This window comes from Conger conger, chromosome 8 (assembly GCF_963514075.1).
Source record: "Conger conger chromosome 8, fConCon1.1, whole genome shotgun sequence".
NCBI classification, from domain to species: domain Eukaryota; kingdom Metazoa; phylum Chordata; class Actinopteri; order Anguilliformes; family Congridae; genus Conger; species Conger conger.
The window spans coordinates 32,354,217-32,372,708 of NC_083767.1; the positions used below are offsets into that span (position 1 = coordinate 32,354,217).

At 42.8% G+C, this 18,492-nt stretch overlaps 1 protein-coding gene across 3 annotated transcripts in view; it reads left to right on the top strand.

The window, feature by feature from the left end:
- The window catches only part of afg2a (AFG2 AAA ATPase homolog A), a 119,392-nt gene that overhangs the window by 15,684 nt on the left and 85,216 nt on the right, over nt 1–18,492 (top strand). For all 3 annotated transcript variants that reach the window (XM_061252103.1, XM_061252104.1, XM_061252105.1), the window contains exons 10-11: nt 12,951–13,105; nt 17,606–17,815. In XM_061252103.1, coding sequence (XP_061108087.1) covers nt 12,951–13,105; nt 17,606–17,815 — 365 coding nt within the window. The remainder of the gene's footprint in view (nt 1–12,950; nt 13,106–17,605; nt 17,816–18,492) is intronic.

Genomic DNA, 18,492 nt, shown 5'->3' on the forward strand with positions numbered 1-18,492 from the left:
TTGGTTGCCATTATTAATTAAAATTTAATATTATTAATCTGATGATTTCTTGGAGTTGAAATTGTGATTTTTGTTGCAAATATTTCAGTGCAAAGTTATTTCAAGATTCAGAACCTGTGTCTCTATTTTGCTTGTGGCTCAGCTTATGCCTGCTCTTTCGAGGCAGAGAGATATTACGCACAATCAATCATTGTTACGTGCATGAATTTTAACAAATTCAATGGAATACATAATCTGCCACACTTATATTATCTCCTCCCTTTATTTGTGTAAGCCACCCTTAAATGCATATGCAGCAGTTTCATGCATATGACGCATATTTCCTGGGCAGAATGTGTAATTTGTGGACCTGAAAATCATCGCAAAAGGCTTAGTTAATCTGGCCCTTAGTCCATATAATAGGCTAATGACGGGCAATCCACATAAACATACAGAAATGTAACAATATTTATAAATGAGCAGCAACGTTGACAAAAATCTTGTCTGATTGTTACATATATTAGCATCAAAGTGGTCTATTGAGTGTAACTTGTAGTCCTTTTGATAGCAAACATCTAGGGGGGTCCCCTGAATGAACAGCTGTGAAAATATTGTTTACATTTTAAGGGCAACATTTTACCGATTACTGATCAGTAATGCCGGGTATTTGTCACAGAAAATATTTACTGAAGTGGCAGAGCAGAGTTGAAAATCATGGAAAACTGCAGAAGAAAGTTGCAACAGTAGGCTAACCAGTGCATTTGAAATAAGTGAATTGGTTTTCACTGACTATTAATACAGCAATTAATTCACAAAATCAGATAAAGCTAGCTTTTCCCAATTATTATTATATACTTTATTTAAACTTGATAACCTCCCTCCTAACCGGTCTCCCAGCGTGTGCCATCAAGCCCCTCCAGCTGGTCCAGAATGCTGCAGCCCGCCTGATCACCAGTCAGCCCAGGTCGGCTCATGTAACCCCGCTTCTCATTGGCCTCCACTGGCTTCCTATTGCCGCACGCATCTGTTTCAAGGCCCTAGTGTTGGCATTTCAGGCTGCTAAGGGGACTGCCCCACCTTACATACAATCCCTGATCACTCCCTACTCCCCAGCTAGACCACTCCGGTCTGCCAGCTCTGGTCGCCTTATGGTTCCCTCTCTACGTGCACCTGGCGGTCGAGCTGCAGGTTCACGCCTGTTTTCCGTTCTGGTTCCTCAGTGGTGGAATGACTTGCCTACCACTGTCAGAACAGCAGAATCCCTCCCCCTATTTCGACGCAGACTCAAAACCCACCTTTTCAAACTCTACCTTAGTCCTCCCTCCTGATTTCCCCTGCCCCTCCTTTCTGATATCCCTATCCTTGTCTAAACCCCCCCCCCCCCCCCCCCCCAAAAAAAAATGCACTTCTGATGACAACTATGTTTCGAACAGCATTTCCTGTGTATTTTGCTAGTTTCTGGATGTGATGCTTTGACTTAAGGTAGAACCTATGCACTTGTAAGTCGCTTTGGATTAAAAGCATCTGCCAAATGACTAAAATGTCAATGTAAATAACATCATAGGTCAAGACATTAAAATGAAAAGAAAACTAAAATGATTGACCTCTTTTTGTGATGGTGGAGGGGGAATTAGGCAGTTTATTAGCATAAGCCTTATGAATTTATTTATATTATGACAAATGTGTGCACATTTTATCTGCATTATTGACGGACACATGTAGACTTACTCACACCAGGAAAACAGATGTAGATTGTAAACAGCTAGAAGCACAGGTTTTGGTATTGCTGGTTATTCTGACAGCTGCACACATTCTGGTAGATAACAGAGTAGATCTTTTTTGATAAGTGTAGGCTTGGCTACCATTTTTAATGGATAAAATGAATTTATGATTTAATACGAAGAAGCTGCATGTTACTTGTCAATTGAATAGTCCTATCATTGGTATGCTTGTTAATCAAGATAAATGAATGAAAATGGCTAGATCAATGATTAGGTTAACCCCTTAAGTGTCACCCCTTTTGTGGGTTCAAGCTTGAAAATTACATACCCAAAATAAAATGGTTACTATTCTTGAACCCTTCTGACTACAGGCATAGTCCTGGTGTCTTTTGAAAGGTAATCCTTTGGGGTTTGTTTTCCATGTTTTCCAGAGTTACGCTAAGTATTACTAAAACAAAGTTACTGTGGAAGTGGAAGATTTTTTGTTTTTGAGTGGATACAGATTACTGTGGCGGTGCCTGGCGTGCTTAGAAATACAATGGAGCCAGTGCCAAAAAACTGGACAAATGACAAATCCCCTTTAAAATTTGATATCTTAAAATGACAACAATAATAATTCCTCCAGACATTCCAAGTAAACAATGTGCATTCTATCAAAGTTGGCACATTTTTAGAATTTAAAACTATTACCATACTGTTACCATAGTGATTGAAAATTGGGCCTGTCAGACTTAGAGGGTTGAAGGAAAGTTTTGGGCCCCTCCAATTTTGAGTTCAAAAGATGCCACTGCACATGTCACTAGCAAACAGAAACTGCAATCCATGCAGGAGTAGCACTGTTTTCCCAACATGCATCAGCCAAAATAACTTTTCAAAATATTTTATATTCCATGTATACCATGCACTTATTCAGTCTATTTAGCACTCACACTTATTTATACAGGACAATTATCAGATGAAGAATGTCATTGGTAAGAAATGATAGATTCACCAAACTTTCATTTATATTAAAACAAAGCTTTTTCCAGTCCTTTTTCTGACATTTCTGATGCTGTTTCACGTTGCAAGTTTCACTCCCGCTACTTTCGACTGATCTGTAATCCCCAGGAATGTCCTAGAACTGTGCCGATGGTCTATAGTTATAGCAAAGACATGCATTTTCTTTCTGGATGAAAAATATTTCCTGTAATATGTATATATATTTTTTTAATTAAGCGAAGACCTAAAATTGTTAGGTTGTTCCTGGTCTCCCCGACTACATCTAATGGATATTCTAGGAGGTAGAATATCCATTAATTGAATCTGTATTTCAGTTAATATGACCCGTAACGCTAAACATGCTCACTCATATTTTCATTTATTTATTGTATAATTTCTAATTGTACCCTGTTTATGTTGAGGAAACATCGCTACAACCCTGTCCCCCGGTTGCCTTCTTCAAGCCGCATCATCTCATGCTCCAGACCGTGATTCCGGGGCAGTTTTTGTATGCGCCTTTCCTCCCCGCTGAGTCCCTCTCCCCTCCCTCAGAGTGGCGGCCCAATTATGCCACTCCCTCGTGCGCCGGCCATACTTGGATTTCGCAGGACCGGGAACCCTGGTCCTCGGTGTGCAACTTTATCATATTTGATGTACTCATAACCAGCAACAGGTTGTTTAGGTCATTAACCTTCTGGAGTCCACATCATGATAAGGTCTACTGCTGAGGTAGCCTATTTACGGAAGCTTTACTAAGCGCTAGCATTGTATCAGATATAAATTCTGGCAGGAGTGACGTGAACGATATAAACAGGGCTAAATTCTTCGATGATGTTTACAAAGACAGCCTTCCATATAAAGCGGTTCTCATTTCCCCTGCACCCTTGTAAGGCTGCTGTCTGACATTTTGGTCCAAATAACATAAATACTGCTGGATCAGTCCGTGAAGTTTATTTAACTGTTCTGTTTATAAAGTCCGGAAATGTTCGGCGTGCACCCCGTAACCTCTATCCTTACCTTCACCTAATGACGGCTTGTGTTTTGTAAGAGGGCGCTATTATTGCGCCGGTTCGGCTTGGAACAGCTGTTGGCTATTGTAAATACAGGTGCAAAGAGTCATCCGGAAGCCCGCCAAGTAATGAAAACATTCCTGTTTTTTATGGTGTAACGACAAAACTATTTCACATTTTGTCAAGGACATAGCTGCACAAGCCTTTCAGCATATCCTGCTCTTCAGATGTGCCCTTTGTTGCATACTTTTTATTTATTTATCTTATAATAGTTTTTTTTCCCTGTCCTGACACAGAACCAAGTCATCCATTTGTCCATCAGTCTGTCATATTTTTATCTTTGCACCAATGCTGTGCGTCCAGAGAAATAAACCATAATTGACATGAAGATAACGTGTAAGTTATGCACAATTGAATAAAAAGAGAGCTACCCAAAATTATTTTTCATTTGTAGTACTGTGGCCTTTTTCTTTGAGTTACTTGTGACTTGGAGATTTTGAATATGTGCACAACCACTGTGATCAAAACCAGCTTAGTGCATTTAAATTTGAAAACCAACTGAAAACATGTGTATGGGTGGTGCCAAAAGATGGAAACTTTTGCCTTCCTGCTGATATAATAAATGTATGAAGAAATCAAATAATGTGTAGGCCTAACCATGATTCCCTCATTTTGTGAGGTTATTTTTTGGGGGGGATTTACCTCTCTTGGGGGTGTATTTCAAATTAAGTTGTGTGCTGCAGAACTTACTTGAATTAGCCACCTTATTCAGGCACCCAGAAGGACTTATGCGGACCTTATGAGTCTCCAGAGCCTGGGGGAGGTTTCTGGAATCCCTTAAAGTCCCTGAATAGACTGCATTTTCATCACCTACTCGAGCGACGATGCGCAGGCCTTACCGTCGCACGACATGAGCTGCCCTAAATTGGGCTGGACAACATGTTTATTCTGTTAATTATTATTTATTATTTTGATGCCGGCCCACTCAACTGCTGAATGGTGGAAGATAGTGCTGTATGAGGCAGTAGGGGGGAGTGTAAAGCTCTTGTTTGGTACAATAAGGTGTAGGATAAAGCTGTTCGGGGCAGTAGGGTGAAGAATGAAGCTGTTATTTAGTATAGTAGGGTGGAGGGTAAAGCTGTTTGGGGCAGTAGGCCTGAAAGTAAAGCTGTTTGGGGCAGTACACCTGAAAGTAAAGCTGTTTGGGGCTGTACACCTGAAAGTAAAGCTGTTTGAGGCAGTAGACCTCAAAGTAAAGCTGTTTGGGGTAGTACACCTGAAAGTAAAGCTGTTTGGGGCAGTAGGCCTGAAAGTAGAGCTGTTTGGGGCAGTATCCCAGAAAGTAAAGCTGTTTGGGGCAGTAGGATGGAGTGCAAACCTTTTTGGGGCAGTAGGGTGAAGTGTAAAGTTGTTTGGGGCAGTAGGGTGAAGTGTAAAGCTGTTTGGGGCAGTAGGGTGGAGTGTAAAGCTGTTTGGGGCAGTAGGGTGGAGTGTAAAGCTGTTTGGGACAGTAGGGTGAAGTGTAAAACTGTTTGGGGCAGTAGGGTGGCATGTGCGTGCGTGAGGCGTATGTGAGGCGCGCGCGTTGTCCTGTGAACAATTTTTGACCACAATTTGGAGTACCACAGGTTCTGAATATGTAAATGAGAGATGTGAATGACAGTTTTAGATTTTTGATACATTTGCAAACATGTTTTCACTTTGTCATTATGGGTTATTGAGTGTAGATTGATTGGCAAAAATTGCAATTTTGTCCATTTATCCATTTGTGTGGATTTTGATGTATGCTTGAAGTCATTCCGTGCTGGACAATCTACCTATGATCAAGTCTCTGCTTTCTGCCAAGATTTCCTGGTACTTTGTTGAAAATGGTGCCCCTGGACCAATGGCAGCAAAACATCAATGATCTACCACCATATTTGACAGTATGTATGAGGTGCTTCTTGTATGCATTCCGTTTTGCCGCCAGTCAATGGTATCTATGGCCAAAACGTTCAATTTTGTTACCCATTCCTCGACTTGTGGCGGTCAATTACCATCTGTGCCTTCTGAATTGATAGTTCTTTGGCTTAGTAACACAGTAACGCAAATAACCACACATTGCAACAGTGGTATGTCTAAAGAATACACTCAGGTTTGACACATTGTGTGTTCAGAGATACTCTTATGCATGCCACTCTTGTATTGTCTGGTTATTTGCATTACTGTCACCTTCCTGTCAACTGACCCATCTGAACCTTCTCCTCTGACGTCCCTCATTAACAACGTGCTTCTGGCACGGAACTGCTGCTCACTGGATGTTTTTTGTTTTTCGCAGCATTGTCTGCAGACTGTTGTGCTTGGAAATCCCAGGAGATCAGGAGTTTCTGAGTTTCAATCATGCCACGGTCAAAATCACTGATATCACATTTGTTCCCCATTCTGATGGTTGATGTGAACATTAACTGAAGCTCCTGACCTATATCTGCATGGATTTATGCATTTTACTGCTGCCGCATGATTGGTTGATTAGATAATCACCTGAATAAGTAGGTGTATAGGTGGTCCTAATAAAGTCCTCAGTGAGTAAATTCCTAAAAGTGCTTGGTGAGTGTAAGTCTAATAAATACCTAATAAAGTGCTTGATGAGTGTAAGTCTAATAAATACCTAATAAAGTGCTTGGTGAGTGTAGGTCTAATAAAAAGCACAATGTTGAAGGTCGTATGGTTTGTTTGATGAAAAAAGGCTTGTGTTTTTCAAGGCTGATGGCACCACACACACTCTCCAGTCATGCCTTTCTCTCTGTCTTCCTCCACCACTTGCTGTCCTCCGAAATGATGCAGGGAGGACCAGGTGCAACCCCCCCCCTCTCTAGGGGAAGTTATTCTCCCCCTCCCCCCTTTCAGAGCCAGTTATTCTTTTCTCCCAGGTGCTGGTTATTGTGTATCAAGACATCAAGCACAAGTATGATTTGTTATTATGTGGATTGGAACCTTATTGCTCTAACGAAGGTCGTCTTCTTGCTCTCTCGCTCTCCTCACCTTTTTCCTCTCCTCACTCTCTCTTTCCCTCTTTCACTTGCTCTGGCCCCTTGTATCAGCTACAGTCTGGACTTTGTCATTGTGTTTGTTCGTGTAAATGTGTGTGTTTGTATAGTTCTGTACAGTCTGTATAGTTTGCGTGATTTGTGTTGTGTGTGCTCATCCAGAGGAGAGGTCCTTGTAAGCCTGTGTTCTGGCAAAGTCCCTTGTTTTTGTTTTTGGGATGGCACTTTGACTTTGACTTTGTATTAGTCGACAACAAGAAATTCAGTTGATTCATTGATTAGTCGATGTCATTTTATTTTAGAAAATTTTTATTTTTATCATTCAATTTAGACCTACTATTATACCTACTTATTCATGCAATTATCTAATCAGTCAATTGTGTGGCAGCAGTGCAATGGTGATGGCCACTGGGCTCTATTGATTTTAGATTATAGGAGTGTTGATGTAGTGTTGGAGTGTTGAGTATAAGATGTATGAAGTTAGGATAGTTGGAAGAGTTGAATAAACAAAACCCACTGAATGCCAAAGATAATGCTTTCTAGTTAAGTTGATTAAGAATGTAACTTTAACATAATCCAAAGTAGAGGGTCGGGCGAAATTTCTGAAACTAGTTTCCAGGCATGTCTAAATTTGGCGGAAATGGCCAAATCAAATATTCTGTGGATCATACTCATATTTCAGCTAATGTTATTAGTAACATTTTTATCTTATCTGAATGAGAAAGTGCTCTCTGACTAAATTACAAATAATGACACTAAGAGTGTGTTTACTTTTGGAGATATGACCCCCCTGAAAATTGGTTCCTGGTGGAGAAGAAAGTAAATTTCTATCTCCAGAACAAAAGTAGATGCATGTTTTCTGAGGTGGAATATGAATTCTACATACAAATTTACAAAGTTTTAGGGCTTTTCTTTACAAATAAATGGACCTCTAAATATCACATTTTGTGCCACGACATGTTTTTCATTGCGACTCCTGGCAAACTTCAAATGGCTGTACCGGCAAAACAAAATGGGTATAGTATAAAGTATAAAGTATACTTATACTTTATAGTATAAGTATAAAGCTCAAGTTTTCAGGAATTTCAGGAATCTCATAATTGTCTGCCAACACACAGAAAAAGAGAGGAGTTGGCATGGAATGGCTGTGATATTTCTTTTATTTTTGTTCAAATAGGCCAAGTGCTACTGTGGGGGAAAAAAAAGAAAAAAAGATTATACACTGCTCAGAAAATTTAAGGGGCTCATCAGATCTTGAACGATTTATTCAAGTTGAAAATCTTTACTGATGTACATTGTATAATTTTTGAGAACAAAATGACGTAACAACGGTCAAAGGAAACCAAAATCATCAACCCACTGAGGGCTGGATTCAAAATCACACCGAAAATCAAAGTAAAAAATTTGAATCACAGGCTGATCCAACTCATAATGTCTCTCAGTAGTGTGTATGGCCCCTGCATGCCTGTATGCACTCCCAACAATGTTTGGGCATGCTCCTGATGAGTTGGAGGATGGTGTCCTGGGGGATCTCCTGCCAGACCTGGATCAAGGCATCAGTGAGCTCCTGGACAGTCTGTGGCGGTACTTAGCGGTATCGGATGCACCGATACATAACGTCTCATAGGTGCTCAATTAGATTTAGGTCAGGGGAACATGAGGGCCAGTCAATGGCATAAATGCCTTCCTCATCCAGGAACTGCCTGCACACTCTGGCCACATGAGGCCAGGCATTGTCCTGCACCAGGAGCAACCCAGAGCCCACTGCACCAGCGTAAGGTCTGACAATTGGTCTGAGGATTTCATCCCGGTGCCTAACAGCACATACCGTTGACTATGACATGCTGGTCTGTGCAACCCTCCAAGGACATGCCTCCCCAGACCATCACTGACCCACCGCCAAACCCGTCATGCTGGATGATGTTACAGGCAGCATAACGTTCACCAAAAAAAGAAGTCGTCTTACCAGAGACAATAAAACAAAAATCAGTCCTAGTAGGGGTGAGCCGAGTACTCTGATGAAATTAGTATCCGGTACAATTAATGAAATTTTTCAGAGCTTGAGTGCTGTATATGCAATTAGATCAACTACAATTCTCCAATCATCATGGATATTGATGTAATTTATGTTGTATTGATTTATTTATTTCATTGGCTGCAGTCATAACGAATGCGTAACATCCGATCGAGGCGATGGTTCCCTTGTACGTTGGTAAAAATAATAAAATCTTATCTCACACAGGGATTAATGTTTTTCGTCTCCACAATGGTTTTACCTCATATTTATCTAATATTAAATCTGAACTAAAGGAACCGGACTCATGAGTCCATAATAAGAAAATTAATGAGCATTACGATTATTATCTGTTTATTTTATGCAGTATTTTCTGTTCATTTTCATCTAGGGTGCTGATAATTCTGGAGCTGGCTGTATACTTCATAGGGAATCCCCCCCCCCCATTATTTTATCAATGTTTTGTTGTTCGCTGTGCCAGTTTTAGCCAATGCCTTTCACCCTCTGACTTCCATATGGATGAGCTTTTTTTATTCTTTGGGTTCTTTGGGTTTGGGGGCATTTTGGCCTGGCCTGCATTTTATTTTTCTGCAATTTCGAACATGCCAACACTTACAAAAATGATTTTATTTTCAATTGCTAGGCCCCAAGATTACAGAAATGACAGATAATTCTTTGTAGGAGTTATCAGGAGTTATCATACAAAGCGCTGCTTCTGAACAGCTACTAAATCAAACTCTGCCCACTTCGGGGATAAACCACGCCTATTTCAGATTACTAATGCAGGACTCACTCACCGCTACTTACCAGATTCCTAATTCCAAATTCCCTACCAAATCAGTTCCATTTCCAAATTTACAAATGATTCACAGTAATCGAACCGCTGTAAATTGGCGCAGAAGGTGCACTAGTTTGTTTTCAACTTAAAATAATGACACACTTTGCTCCAGCTCACCACCATCTCTCACTTTCAAGCTGTTTTTTTGTGAAATAGGCCTACAGTAAATCCTCAAATTGTGTCCGGGATTCTATTTGAAGCCGGGCCTCGGATAATAGCCGGGGGCGTGGCCGATTCGGACAAATAAAGGCCAGCCCCCAAATACAAGCTGGGGTAATATTGCCTACCAGTAGGGCTATCAGTCCATGAGCACTAGAAGACATTGTTTTGATTTAACTCAATGAAATAAGAGCTCTTCTTAATATTTTATATTGTGGGTTCATTTAATTCTCTTGCCAATGAAAAGTCATTGTCCTACACCATGGGTCTCCAACACGTTGCTCTCAAGCTACCAGTCGCTTGCCGCCCCCTTCTGAGTAGCTTGCCAAAAGCTGAAGCTGTATACATTTAAACACAATTGTTGCCGCGAGGCATTCCAGCCTACGAATTTAATAAATAAGTAAATCAGGCAAAATAAAAAATTTACTAAATTTAGGCTACTTGGCTACGCAATAAGGTTTCCATGTATTTACAGCACAGAGCACGTTCAATGAATGAATGAAAGCGGCTGCCTTGGCTCGCAATAAACAGACGGGTGGAAATCCCGACACTCTTTCAACTACATAAAACTTAACAGTGAACCATCAAATACCCCCCAGATTTCAGTGTCCATCAGTCCCAACATTTAGCACTAGAATCAAACAGTCCAAAAGTAAATTAAATCCCAAACCAAAGCGAAAATCTTTTGATAGCCTTTTGTATGCTGTATGCTGTTCCAAACGAAACGCATGTCTCACAATAAAACGCACTTTAGGAAAAAAAGATCCTTAACTTGCTGTTATCTACGCTAATTTGTTATTGTTCATGAAGGCGTGTCTGGTAAGTTGTTATTTTATGGATTCTGGACTTGCATGTGATTTATTGTGTTAGTTTATTGCAAATATTCTCAAAGTCTGTTAAGACTGACACTATGACTTACCAAACGGTGTTCCTGATTAGCCTACACTAATTGATTTCTGAACAGTTACAGGAAGTGTTGAACAGTGTTGGGCCACTTTAAGTTTAAGCCTTTTACTTTATTTCTAAGAATAAAATTCTGCAACAGAAGCCTAATAAGAAATAAAGGCCTCCCACGAATACAAGCCTGCCCCAAATAAAGGCCTGTGCTTTGTGCAGCCTAAGTAAATAAAAGACCCCGGACACAATTTGAGGATTTGCGGTAGTTTCTGTCTCTGTGCTCCACTTCCAAACTGCACACTACACTGCACATGCAATTCAATTTTGCATTGTGCGTGTGCTACACTTATTAGAGACTGGGCAGAAACAATCAGTTTCTCCATTACACTGAGCCTGTATTATACAGTAGCCCTCCCATGTAAAACACTGAAATTTGAACCTCAATATCTCACCTGTTTCGAAACCAAGCTCCGTTTTGCAGGTGTAGTAGAAGGCAACAGGCTTGCCAAATACTGATTTTGGTATGGCTATATTACGGCATCACTGTGTTGTGGAAAATAAATAATTATTTTGCACAAAAATAACTTTATTTAAATCCAATGGATCCTGGCACAAGACCACTCATTCAGTTGGTAATTTTCGAGGCATGCTTTTTATATTTTATTGGCTGCAATTTGAATGAGGTGTCAAAATTCTACATTTTGACGAAGTCCCCATAGGCTTAAAATGGGGAGATACAATCTTAACATATAACTCAGGCTAGCGTCTCCAAGTTTGAATCATTCTGAATTCTAAATGGGCAAGCGTTATGTCTCAGCGGCAGCCGGAACACACTGACTCCCTCAATCAGTCTGTGTCTTACTCAGTCAGATTCAGTCGATCCAGTGAAGTTAAGAGTGAAACAACAGTCCTGCACACATCCCACCCTTGGGAAAGTAATTTACATTATTTTAAATGTGGTGCACATTGCTGATTTGCTGGTGACTTCTGTGCACTCCCAGGGAATTAGGAGCTGGTGCCAATTTTTGGCAGACTCCTGGGAATTTATTTGACTTCTGTAACTCCCAACGTATTGGTCCTAGCAAGTTGCCCATATGTCCTAACAAGCTAACCAGAAAACGCAGACAAATTACAAAGCAATGGGTGTTAATTCCAGGTAACTAGGTAACTGACTTGGGTTTTTTGGGTTTTTTTTTACTTAGGCTAGCTAACTAGCTGGGTGTCTGATATGAGAGCCTATTTCTCACATGGCTGAAGAAATTAGTTTCATTTAAAATGGCCCTGGACAACTTTTAAACCATGCAACATTATGTATGCTGTAAACCTATGGTTCAGAACTCAATGAACAGCTAAATATCAATTTTTGCCAGTAGATGGCATTCACATGTAAGAAATGGGGAGGAAGGGTTTGCAAGAGATTTTCTTTAGCTAGTCGGCCAAATAGATTTGATTTAAGTACAAGAAATGATGAAGAAATGTGTTGGTATCAGATCAGTTTTACTGTGTGCGTAATGTCTCCATCTGCCGGATATCATCTTTGGCTGCACAGTGACTGACCAGTCAGTGGCTCATTTTGCTCATCGATTAATAGTCATGTTAACACTGCATTCCTTGTGTCTTCCTCTATCTCCTGGCTGGTCTCACCTGTTCCTCATCTGTGGAAATGGAGTGATCTCTGATAGTCTAGTTTGGTTTCATGTGGAGAAAGGTGTGCACAGTACAGTTCTCAGGACAGGAACAAAATCTTTTCATGAGCGTTGCACCATAAAAAGTTTTTCTTGTTGCTTGGAATTGGCACAGTGGCTGTGAATAAGCTTAAGGGATTTGCCAAGCCTTTATGGAGTAAAAATCTTTCACAAATGCTGACTTAATCCATTCCCCTCTTTGTGTAAGTCGGAGTCCGTAGAGCCACCACGCACAGAGGTAAGGAATAATTCAGGTTTTCGGTACTTTAAACCAGAAAGGAGTTTAATCTCACGAAAGAATTCTCCGCAATCAACGATCAGACTAATGTTTCTGTTTTTTAACTGAGGCCTTCATCAGCATTAGAATCATTCAATGACAATTCATAAATTTAATCATGAAAGACTGTGGTCCATCAGCTCCCCTCTCGATATGATTGTGGCTGTATTTATGGGTATCTTGCTATGTATGGATTTCCCTCCCCATTCAAAACGTGTAACGGCCACATTCAGTACAGCAGAAAGGACGAACCAATAAGACAATGTAATTTCTTTAAACGATTGGATTTGTGAATGGCTCATGGACTCCTGTGCAGCATGGAGGACTGACACCGCTAAAGTGTGCCACTGTGTGCTTTTTGTGCAGGGCTCCATGCGCTGCGGAGGGTGCTATCTGGTGATGCTACCCTCTCAGACCAGCAGGCCATGGGTGCAGTGACGGTCACCTTTCAGGATCTCCAGTGGGCCATGTCAGAGGTCAAACCCAGCGCTATGCGGGAGGTGGCTGTGGACATCCCCAAGGTTTGTGTTCTGCTGGGAGGGGGGAATTCCACTACCATGTTAAGATTCAGAAGGTTTTATTAAAGTTTTGTGGAGGTTTGGGGTGTTGTGGAGGTTTGGGATGTTGAGAAGGTTTGTGGAGGTTTAGGGTGTTGTGAAGGTTTGTGGAGGATTGGGGTGTTGAGAAGGTTTCTGGAGGTTTTGGAGCATTGAGAAGATTTGTGGAGGTTTGGGATGTTAAGATGGTTTGGGGTGTTGAGCAGGTTTGTGAATTTTTGGGGTGTTGAGAAGGTTTGTGGATTTTGGGGTGTTGTGAAGGTTTGTGGAGGATTGGGGTGTTGAGAAGTTTGGTGGAGGTTTGGAATGTTGAGAAGGTTTGTGGAGGTTTGGGGTGTTAAGATGGTTTGCGGTGTTGAGCAGGTTTGTGAATTTTTGGGGTGTTTAGAAGGTTTGTGGATTTTGGGGTGTTGTGAAGGTTTGTGGAGGATTGGGGTGTTGAGAAGTTTGGTGGAGGTTTAGGATGTTGAGAAGGTTTGTGGAGGTTTGGGGTGTTAAGATGGTTTGTGGATTTTGGGGTGTTGTGAAGGTTTGTGGAGGATTGGGGTGTTGAGAAGTTTGGTGGAGGTTTGGGATGTTGAGAAGGTTTGTGGAGGCTTTGGGATGTTGAGAAGGTTTGTGGAGGTTTGGGTTGTTAAGAAGATTTGTGGAGGCTTGGGATGTTGAGATGGTTTGTGGAGGTTTGGGGTGTTGAGAAGGTTTGTGGGGTTTTGGGGTGTTGAGGTGTGTGAAGGTTTGGGGTGTTGAGAAGGTTTGTGGAGGTTTTGGGTGTTCAGAAGGTTTGTGGATTTTGGGGTGTTGAGAAGGTTTGTGGATGTTTGGGATGTTGAGAAGGTTTGGGGTGTTGAGCAGGTTTGTGGATTTTTGGGGTGTTGAGAAGGTTTGTGGATTTTGGGGTGTTGTGAAGGTTTGTTGAGGATTGGGGTGTTGAGAAGTTTGGTGGAGGTTTGGGATGTTGAGAAGGATTGTGGATTTTTGGAGCGTTGAGAAGGTTTGTGGAGTTTCAGGGTGTTGAGAAGGTTTGTGGGGTTTTGGGGTGTTGAGGTGTGTGAAGGTTTGGGGTGTTCAGAAGGTTTGTGGAGGTTTTGGGTGTTGAGCAGGTGTGTGGATTTTTGGAGTGTTGAGAAGGTTTGTGGATTTTGGGGTGTTGTGAAGGTTTGTGGAGGATTGGGGTGTTGAGAGGTTTGGTGGAGGTTTGGGATGTTAAGAAGATTTGTGGAGGTTTGGGATGTTGAGATGGTTTGTGGAGGTTTGGGGTGTTGAGAAGGTTTGTGGAGTTTCAGGGTGTTGAGAAGGTTTGTGGGGTTTTGGGGTGTTGAGATGTGTGAAGGTTTGGGGTGTTCAGAAGGTTTGTGGAGGTTTTGGGTGTTGAGCAGGTGTGTGGATTTTTGGGGTGTTGAGAAGGTTTGTGGATTTTTGGAGTGTTGAGAAGGTTTGTGGATTTTGGGGTGTTGTGAAGGTTTGTGGAGGATTGGGGTGTTGAGAAGTTTGTGGATTTTTGGAGTGTTGAGAAGGTTTGTGGATTTTGGGGTGTTGTGAAGGTTTGTGGAGGATTGGGGTGTTGAGAAGTTTGGTGGAGGTTTGGGATGTTGAGAAGGATTGTGGAGGTTTTGGGATGTTGAGAAGGTTTGTGGTTTTTTGGAGTGTTGAGAAGGTTTGTGGAGGTTTGGGATGTTGAGAAGGTTTGTGGAGATTTGGGGTGTTGAAATGGTTTGTGGAGGTTTGGGGTGTTGAGATGGGTTGTGGAGGTTTGGGGTGTTGAGCAGGTTTGTGGATTTTTGGAGTGTTGAGAAGGTTTGTGGATTTTGGGGTGTTGAGAAGGTTTGTGGAGGTTTGGAGCGTTGAGAAGGTTTGTGGAGTTTCAGGGTGTTGAGAAGGTTTGTGGGGTTTTGGGGTGTTGAGGTGTGTGAAGGTTTGGGGTGTTCAGAAGGTTTGTGGAGGTTTTGGGTGTTGAGCAGGTGTGTGGATTTTTGGAGTGTTGAGAAGGTTTGTGGATTTTGGGGTGTTGTGAAGGTTTGTGGAGGATTGGGGTGTTGAGAGGTTTGGTGGAGGTTTGGGATGTTAAGAAGATTTGTGGAGGTTTGGGATGTTGAGATGGTTTGTGGAGGTTTGGGGTGTTGAGAAGGTTTGTGGAGTTTCAGGGTGTTGAGAAGGTTTGTGGGGTTTTGGGGTGTTGAGATGTGTGAAGGTTTGGGGTGTTCAGAAGGTTTGTGGAGGTTTTGGGTGTTGAGCAGGTGTGTGGATTTTTGGGGTGTTGAGAAGGTTTGTGGATGTTTGGGATGTTGAGAAGGTTTGGGGTGTTGAGCAGGTTTGTGGATTTTTGGAGTGTTGAGAAGGTTTGTGGATTTTTGGAGTGTTGAGAAGGTTTGTGGATTTTGGGGTGTTGTGAAGGTTTGTGGAGGATTGGGGTGTTGAGAAGTTTGGTGGAGGTTTGGGATGTTGAGAAGGATTGTGGAGGTTTTGGGATGTTGAGAAGGTTTGTGGTTTTTTGGAGTGTTGAGAAGGTTTGTGGAGGTTTGGGATGTTGAGAAGGTTTGTGGAGATTTGGGGTGTTGAAATGGTTTGTGGAGGTTTGGGGTGTTGAGATGGGTTGTGGAGGTTTGGGGTGTTGAGCAGGTTTGTGGATTTTTGGAGTGTTGAGAAGGTTTGTGGATTTTGGGGTGTTGAGAAGGTTTGTGGAGGTTTGGGATGTTAAGAAGGTTTGGGGTGTTGAGAAGGTTTGTGGAGGTTTGGGTTGTTGAGCAGGTTTGTGGATTTTTGGGGTGTTGAGAAGGTTTGTCGATTTTGGGGTGTTGAGAAGGTTTGTGGATTTTGGGGTGTTGAGAAGGTTTGTGGAGGTTTGGGATGTTGAGCAGGTTTGTGAAGGTTTTGGAATGTTGAGAAGGTTTGTGGAGGTTTGGGATGTTGAGCAGGTTTGTGAAGGTTTTGGAATGTTGAGAAGGTTTGTGGATTTTGGAATGTTGAGAAGGTTTGTGGATTTTGGGGTGTTGAGAAGGTTTGTGGAGGTTTGGGATGTTGAGAAGGTTTGTGGAGGTTTTGGGATGTTGGAAAGGTTTGTGGAGGTTTTGGGATGTTGAGAAGGTTTGGAGTTGCAGGGTGTTGAGAAGGTTTGTAGGGTTTTGAGGTGTTGAGGAGGTGTGTGAAAGTTTGGGGTGGTCAGAAGGCTTGTGGAGGTTTGGGGTGTTGAGCAGGTCTGTAGGTGTTTTGTGGTATTGGGGGATTTGGGGGATGTTGATTGGGGTGAGTGGAGGTTTGGGTTGTTGAAGGTTTGTGGAGGTTGGGATGTTGAAGTGTTCTGGAGGTATTATGGTGTTGGGGAGGTTTGGGGTGTCTGGCAGTGTCTGGAGGTTTGTGGTGTTGAAGGTTTGTGGAGTTTTGTGTTGTTCATAGCTCTCTGAATGTATTTGGGTATTCATAGCTCTTCAGAAAGAGGGTAGCTCTGCAGGCTGAACTGACGGGAGGGCCCGGCTTGGGACAGTTCTTTCTGCAAAGTGTAACAAATGGCTCGGCAGGGGATGTTCGGGGTACAACAGGATGTTTGTAGTTTGCCCTTGCCAGACGTAACCCGCCCCTCCAGAGGAAGGACCTCATCACACCATCATCCTGTCTGGGTGTGCTAATGGAAAACAGATTGTTGTTTTGGGGGTGGGGGCTCTAGGGGGGGACGATAGGCGCTGATTTGTGCCAGTTATGGCAAGTCTCTTTATACTGTGTTGAGATCACCCCAAAAGATGGGGGGGGGGGTTCAGCCAGATGCTCGGAAACAAAGGCAGTCTTGAATTTCTTGCCACAGCTGGGAGAGAGGCCTCTGGGGGGGGCACTTAATTATGTCCACATGAGTGAAAACATTTGTTTCTAATCCGTTTATATAAGACACTTCCAGTGGAGCTGGAGCCAGGCCAGTTAAGGCCCCTCCCGCTCTCTATGCAGGGTGGGGCAGGGTGAGATGGATCCTCGGGGGAATACTGAGCCCCTTTCTCAATCAGAGAAAAGACAAAGATAACCCCACCCCTATAAAAACCTCCCCTCTCCAAAAAACGAGATGATAACAAGTGGTTTTTCAAAATGCATCTGCAGCAAGATGTCAATATAACTCCAGAAATACTCCTTCATTATAGCAGTACACGGCCCTTCTACACTTTTGATGGATTCTTAATATTTTGTACACAGAAATGAAATGAATCTTTCAGGGATGTATTACACCTGTTCAGTCCGGGCCTGGAGAGACAGGTACCATGGAGTCTGTATATCCTGACATCCCCCTCAGCCACTGCCAAAAGGGCTCTTTCATTTAGAGTGATTAAGCATACTTCCTGGTGTGGGGTCCTCTCTATATGCACTTCCTGTGCTGTTGCTTCCTGTTCCAAGGTTTTGTAGGGGACCTGCCAGTTCGAGAGTGAATGGATACTTGCGGGCATCAGGGCACTTCCTGTGATGTTATTTCCAGTCCTTTGTTTTTTGCAGGTGCGTTGGTCGGATGTGGGCGGTATGGAGGAGGTGAAGCTGAAACTGAAGCAAGCGGTGGAGTGGCCCCTGAGGCATCCCGAATCCTTTACCCGAATGGGGATCCAGCCCCCTAAAGGGGTGTTACTATATGGCCCCCCAGGCTGCTCCAAAACCATGATAGCCAAAGCCCTGGCTAACGAGAGCGGACTGAACATCCTGTCTGTCAAGGTACTGAGAGAGAGAGAGAGAGAGAGAGAGAGAGAGAGAGAGAGAGAGAGAGAGAGAGAGAGAGAGAGAGAGAGAGAGAGAGAGAGAGAGAGAGAGAGAGAGAGAGAGAGAGAGAGAGAGAGAGAGAGAGAGAGAGAGAGAGAGAGAGAGAGAGAGAGAGAGAGAGAGAGAGAGAGAGAGAGAGAGAGAGAGAGAGATTCATAACATCACATTCGGTACGTCACATCACCCTTGGGCCTCATTGGCCATAATTAAACACCCAACTCACACACACTTCTTATCAGAGTCTGTGAGCGTCATCGCTTAATTTCTTCTGTCTGTGGGTTTATTCTCATAATTATCCCTGCAATTCTTTGTGGGACAGGCAGAGGGGGCAGTTTCTGTGGTAATTACCCCAACGCCATTGTCTGTGGAGTAAGTATTGTGAAGAGGGGTAGATTCAGGGCAGGGTGTGGTGGCTGCTGTGTTTCTCTCTCCTGTGGAGGAAGGGGGGGGGGGGGTCTCTCAGGACATTTGGATCCCCCATCCCCCTTTCTGGCTCAGCCCCTCTTTTCTCTCCCACCCTCCCCTCCTCTCCTGCCCTACACTGGTGGGCAAGGTTTCAGGCATCCACAGGTAAGCTTTTGTTCTAGGGTTGAGGACACCTTATTTTGAGGGTTTATGGGAAAGCAGGGCTT